The 6,634-nt window shown below is 50.1% G+C and overlaps 1 protein-coding gene across 1 annotated transcript in view; it reads right to left on the bottom strand.

Annotated features, from left to right (window-relative positions):
* LOC104273198 (cytohesin-interacting protein-like) overlaps positions 1-6,631 on the bottom strand; it is a gene marked incomplete at its 5' end in the record, with an annotated part of 7,572 nt that extends 941 nt beyond the window's left edge. Inside the window, 8 exon segments of the mRNA XM_009868440.1 lie at positions 530-549; positions 551-594; positions 1,776-1,845; positions 1,941-2,034; positions 2,168-2,270; positions 4,916-4,970; positions 5,275-5,324; positions 6,597-6,631. Of these exon segments, the coding sequence (XP_009866742.1) occupies positions 530-549; positions 551-594; positions 1,776-1,845; positions 1,941-2,034; positions 2,168-2,270; positions 4,916-4,970; positions 5,275-5,324; positions 6,597-6,631 (471 nt within the window).
* Positions 6,632-6,634: the final 3 nt, after the last annotated feature.

Raw genomic sequence — 6,634 nt, 5'->3', positions numbered from 1 at the left:
GAGCAGAGGTGCAGGAGAGCCTCTCTCGACCTACTGGCTACTCCCCTTCTAACACACCCCAGGATGCCATTGGCCTTCTTGGCCATGAGGGCACACTGCTGGCTCATGGCCATCCTGCTGTCCCCAGGCTGCCCACAGGACACCTATGCCATGGTGCCCAGGGTCTCGGCACAGGGAGCAGCCCCTTCCCCTCCTGCTCTCCGGCTGCTCCTGGCCCCAGCCTTCCCCCCTGGGCAACCTGTAAAAACAACAAACAAAGAAAACTCTCCCCTTGTAAGTCCAAAAATAAGAATGGCAAAAAAACTCTGCAACCCACAGCAACTTCTTTCCTAGGGCTAACACTAACGAGCCTTCAGTCTGCATCAGTCAAACCATCCAAAGCATTACTCCCGGGAAGAAAACCTGTCCCAGGACCAGTTCCATGGCTTTGTTAAGAGAAGAGAAAGAAAGCGGACGGAAATGAGATTAAAGGCTTGCTTCTCGCTGCCCAGGCAGTGCTGCGGTTTCCCGAGCAGCAGGGCGGACGCACCGTGCAGCAGGCGCTGCTCCCACGAGCAGGCCACGCAGCTCCCCCCGTCGCTGCCGCAGCGTTTGCTGTGGAGGAGAAAGAGGGTTTTGTCACTCACACACGGAAGCATCAAGAACTTGTGAACAAAAAAGTGTGTTCAGAAAGCGCAGATCACCCACAGGAAGTGCTTGTATGTCCCCCTTTTTACTGAGATGATTTTCACCTTTTTCCTGAGACAATTTCCCGGGCATCCACACAACCCCCGCGGCTACGTGCCAGTCAACCGTAAGCAACATTTTTCTCTCCCTCTGTTGCAGGTCAGCTTTTGGTGTAAATATAAACTATTGCACAGTTGATTAAAAAATAAAAAACAAAGCCCCACAGGGGGGCCTCTGATTACTTCCCCAATAATCTGCATGAAGCTGGAGCCCCTTCGTCACACAGCTGCAAAACACACGTTTATTCACCCAAACGGACCAAACTGAGCTGCCATGTGCAATTCTGTTAGGGCAGTAATTTTTTTTCCCCTCTTTACCACACATTTCCTCAGCACCCCCAGCTGCAACCTGGCAGAGTTGGGAGGGACCCCTCCTTTCCTTGCCCATCACCTGCAGCATCAGTGTCACCCAGCACATCACAACGCCCTGTGTGGTACTCACAGAAACGCAGCGCAAACCAAAACAAATATTGTTTTAAACATGTCAAATACTAAACATGAAATTGTCCCCACAGCAGGATTCATATTTTATAAGCAATGGTACATATGGCAAATCCTGTCCCTGCTGCTGAGCTCTGGCAAGTCTAACCTGTGTGGCATGAGGTTTGTTCCAGCCAGATGAAATTTTAATGCACTTTTGGAAGAACTACACTCCTGCAGCGGGGGTTCGGCATAGAGTTGCCATAAGGAAAACCCCTCACTCAGGTCAGCCGAGTCCCAGCTCTGCTTGCAAGAGCCTGCCTTCCCTTTTTTGCTAAATACATTAAAATACGCTGTTCTGTAATTACAGAGGAGGATCGCCTGCCTCCCAGCTGGGCGCAGCCAAGGCATGGCCAGAAATTGAAATAGTTAGAGAGTTGCAGAAATTGTTGGGAAGAAAAATATTACAAGGAAACACACAGAAAATATTATGGGGACCACAGCTGGGGGCACACGGGAGTCTGCCCCTACCAGGACACCCAGCCCCACGGACGCGACCTACCCCTGTTAGCAATGAACCCACAGCAGCCCGCTGCGCTCGGAAACAAATGAACTAATTTATGCCATCACCTTCAGTAACTGCAGCTTGGCCTCGAGCTCCATTTTCCGCAGAAGCATGGCCTCATTGACAGTCTCTAACCTGTGAAGAACAGGCGGCGTTGGCACGAGAAGCTCTCTTGGCTTCCAGCGGGAGAGCCTGTTCAGCTAAAACCCACCTGGAGGAGGGATGCCTACCTTAAATAGTTCCCTGAAGACTTTATCAAGTTGACTATTTGCTTGTGATTAAAACCATCAGTGTTCACGCCGTTGATACCGGTGAGGATATGGCCTGTTGGACATACACAGGGGTGAGAATTAGCACCTGCGGCACACACACTCCTTCCACATCCTCTGCAATAAAAATAATGGGCGGAAAAGCAAGAGAAGGCCTCCCACAGCTGGAAGAAAATGTGGATAGTTACCAATTTGAAGGCCAGAAAGATGGGCAGGACTTTCTTCTTGTATTTTGCAGACACAAGTGCACACCTCCAGGGAGTACTCATTTTGGTGCGGAAATCTAATAGTCTGTTAAATACCAAAGTGACAGTGTTACCAATAGTAAAGCTATGAGAACTATTTTAAAAACAACAGGATTTTTAATGTGTTTTTTCAATAGGAAGGCTGTGATGGGCGAGGGTACATCACCATGCAAGCAAGAACATCACAAAGTTATAACCTAACCATCAGAAGTTGCATTCTTGTGGAAGGGAGAGCAGCAGCCCCTGACAGATGCCCGTACCTTGGGCGTGCAAAAAAATAGTTTTAAAGCAAGTTGGTTGCTCGTTACGAAAACCTCAGTAACTTCATTCAAGACCATCCACCAGCACGGATGCAGATCTCTTTCTGGAAGGTTGGTCCCCGTTCCCAGCCGCAGCATGGCTGGCTGTGGCTCAGGCACTTCAGGCAATTGGCTCCTACTGGCTGCGAGGAGTCAGCCGGGGCTGCTGGACAGATGGGTCACCATGAGAACTGAAGAGCAAGATCTGAGCCTCCTTTTGCTCTTTTAGCCTCTTAAACGCATTACCCACACAGGTCCCCGCATCTTGACAAAAGCGCGTTTTATTCTTGGCTTGTACAGTTAAATATACGTTAGGTAATTCTCAGGATAAATCCGTCACGTGATTTTTGGTGCTGACACATATTTAGAAAAATGCAAAAGTAGGCGATGCAACCTGACCGCATCTTGCAGTGACAGGAAACGTCTTCTTGGTTACATGCAAACATCGGTATTTAGCCACATCTTCCTAAAAAAATGTAAGTCTGAAGCTGAGCTTCTTGCAAAGCTGTGACAGCACATCTAACCCAGATGTAAGAAGCCATGTTAGATTTCCAAATCTTTCAGTCAGGGTGGAAAAAACAGGGGTGAAGGTGGGGTGAGCTCAGCACTCATCTGGCCCGAGCGCCCCAAGGCAGAGGTTTCGGCCCTGACCCCAACAGTCAAACATCTGCCTGAGCTCAGAGCACCCAGTGAAACCTGAGGGTCTTGAAGGACACACCACTGCAGATCACACTTGGCTTTTTTGGGGTTTTTTTTGGCCCATTTCAGCGGTGGGTCTCACCTACCGACCTGAAGGATTGGGGCAACTTCAGTGATACAGGCTGGACGAGTAGAATGTGATGCATCACACCTGAACAGAGGGGTCTCCACATGCCCAACAGAACCACAGGGAGAGGTGGACACCTCCAAGGCGTGACTGACAGCCTCCAACCAGGAGGGTGGACTTCCCTCTCATGTACCACCTTCTGCTCATGGGCCACAGAAGACAGCTGGGCCATGGTTTTGAGGGGGCACCTGGCTTTTAGGTGGCTTCTACCAGAGTGTCTGATCTGCAAATGCCCAGCCACAGCGTCCGCCCGCGCCCAGGCTCTGCTCTGCATGTGAGAAGCAGGAGAAGGAGCAAGGAGCGGTAGCGCCTGAGGAGCTCTGGTGCTGGGCAGTCCCTGTAGTTCTCATGAGCTCCCTGCAGATGGTAGACCTGGAGTTTCACTAATTCTTAAATTTAACTCATAGTAATCAAAATACAGCTTCTAACTAGTGGCTTATCCTTAGCATCGGACAGATGCTGCCTCTCCGTAGCCTGGACTCGCGCTCGCGTGGAATGTACGTTAGGGAAGAAAATGTGCCAAGCACAATTATTTTCAATCAGAATGTCACGTATAATGAAAGTCTGCCCTGACGATTTCCACAAAAGCCCAATAATTGACTCAATTATCCTCCCTCCTGAAAGCTCTCCACTGTTCACGAGCTGAACGCTCACCCGCTCATTAGTCACAGAATCGAATTTGGAGAAGTTAAGCTTTTTCTAACACACTAATTTCGCTGAAAATACTATTTTCCCTTTGTGCACAGACACAGGCAAACCCTTTGAAGCTGCCCTGTGGCCATAGTGCTGCGAATGGAGGGGCCAGGCGGGAGGGTCTGGGGGGCAGAGGCCGAGGAATCGGCTCCTGCCACAACTCCCTGTGCCAAAAACTGCGCCGGTTCAGTCCGGGGCTGTTTTGTATTTGTATCCAGGATTTTAGCAGGCCTGCTGACCTAAGAGTTAACTTTCTCACAAAGAACAAAAATCTTCCATTAGCAGAACTCCTGGTAAGAGTCTGGTTTTCCCGTTTGATGATTTACTGATTTCTACATCTAACAGAATTTCTTCCTATGTGATTTATCCCCCCTCAAAATTCACGCTTAGCTATTATTTATTTTTAAAATACCCATACCAATACTGTACATCTACTTCAAAAACATGTTTGTATATATGTTAAAGGAGGTAGTAAAACGCTAATAGAAGGTATTTTTTGGAGAGAGATTTTTGATTGCTCTCTTTTTACACATATGTATTCTCACATGCAATTCTCCTAAAAATATTCACCCGTGGAGTTAAGAAGGCATTGACACTGCCTCGTACTTGGATTGGGATGAGATTTCTCCTACATTCAATGCTCTGACTTGCGAGAAGGGCAGAAATTCTCATCCATGACCTTTGTTATAACAAAATCCTTGGAAATGCATCCTAGTTCTGAGTTTGTTACTGTGAGCTCTTCAGAGTTCCCGAGGAACCAACAGGCATCTTCCTCTGCTCTGTGCTGCCCTAACCTGATTTTGGGGATGTGACACTTAAGTGACAAGTCGACTCATTTAAAAGTAAAACATGAGGTAAACTCTTAAATCTCACCTGGATTTCAAAGCCAAACGTCTCTTTATCTTCTTTTAATATAGCAACGAGGTGTCTGTAAGAGGGACACAGAGAGCTCCATGTGAATGCACTTCGTGCCCTCTGCGTTTCTGACCAAAGCTAGCTGTGTACCCACCCTGCGCTGGCAGGGTGTCAGCACACCCCCCCAAGGCGCTGCAGCAGCGATGCTCGCTCTTGCCTCAACCGAAATGTCACAAGTGCACTCGCATGCCTCGGGTGTCGGGTCCCACCCTCTGCCTCACCCTCCCCATCCCACCAGGACTGACACGGACACACGTTTCACATGGAATAAGTAAAAAGAAGTAAATAACAATGATTGTAGATTAATTTTTTCATACCTTTGTGGCCTGGAGGAGTCGCCCAAGGAACTGGATCTGGCCAAGGCAAGCTGTAAGTGCAAATGGGAGGGGAAAAAGGTCAGTAGGCTCATGGCTCTTCGAGGCACACGGCTAAAACCAGCAGTTTAGAGAAAATCTAGACGGAGCTGGCGGCATCCCACCACAGCTTGCACCAACGCAGCCCCCACCTCGGCCAAAGGAGAACTCAAACTTTGAGATCAGGAGGGAGAGCGGTTTGATCCGGGGTGCCAGGGGCATGAAGGATGCTGATGGGTGCCTGGCTGTTTTCTGGCCACTCGTGGAGGATATTGAACTGGCATTGCTGCAAGGCAAGGAACCAGCAGGGGTGATGATTTGACATCTTCACAATTAGCTTTCTGTGGGCATTTAAGGACTTAACAGCACACAGCAGCTGCGGTAACTGCAGAGGGTTTCTCAGGGTGGCAGCATAGCATCTCCAACCCGACGGTCGCAGCGATGAGCAGCCAGCAGCATCTCTGCCTCGGGCTCAACCTCCGCCTCGAGAGGCCTCGGCAAAAAGCTGATCCCGGCTCCCCGTAGCTGGGGCTGCCCAGCAGCAGTGTGCCAGGGACTGCTCTGGCTTTGCTTTATCTCCCCACACTCATGCAAAGAAAAAGGATTAAGTGCGTTTCCGTCACCGAACAAAGCAAAGCCTTAAGTGCGCAGAGGTTACGTACTGGTTTCCTGATAATACTTTCAGATTATAACATGTCTCAAACATTTTCTGTTTAGGTTTCTTTATGCTAGGCAAATAGACTGTAGCTGGAATTGTTCAGCTGGCAATTTACAGCAACAGCAAGAGGGAGTTTTGTAGGAATCCAGCTGCAAAGAGCAGGAACGTGCTGCTCTGGGGGAAGAGCCCAGATGAGAGAGACAGCCCAACCATCCCCAAGACCTGTAGTGACATACTCCAAAATCTGGATGGAAGTTACTCTGGGTCGGTGCTTTCTGTCAGCATTGTGGTACAAGGGGCTGTGCAGCCAGGCCACTACATCAAAGCCTAAAGGAACCCACAGGCAGCGAGAGGCTCTGCCTCACGGCACCACCACAAGAGAAGCAGAAAATCAGCCAGGGCAGGATCTCAGCCGCACAAGCCCCCGCGGGCGGATCCCTCTTGGCTTGCTCCTCACAGGACCTTCCCACGCTGCCCCTGCCGCAAAGGGTCATCACAACCCCTAAAACCGGCTAAAGGCTGCCGGCAGGGTGCCTCTTGCACCCTGAGCCTGGTCACCGGGGGGAAAGGTGGCCGTCCCCGGGGTGAAGGGGAGCCGTCGGCCCCCCAGCCCATGAGCCGCTCGTACCTGCTTGTGCCCGCGCGGCAGCGTCCCCCCGGTGCCTG

Source organism: Apaloderma vittatum, unplaced genomic scaffold (genome assembly GCF_000703405.1).
Source record: "Apaloderma vittatum isolate BGI_N311 unplaced genomic scaffold, ASM70340v1 scaffold25104, whole genome shotgun sequence".
Taxonomy (NCBI): Eukaryota; Metazoa; Chordata; class Aves; order Trogoniformes; family Trogonidae; genus Apaloderma; species Apaloderma vittatum.
The sequence above is the reverse complement of the archived record's forward strand: the minus strand, read 5'-3'. Positions and strand labels throughout refer to the sequence as shown.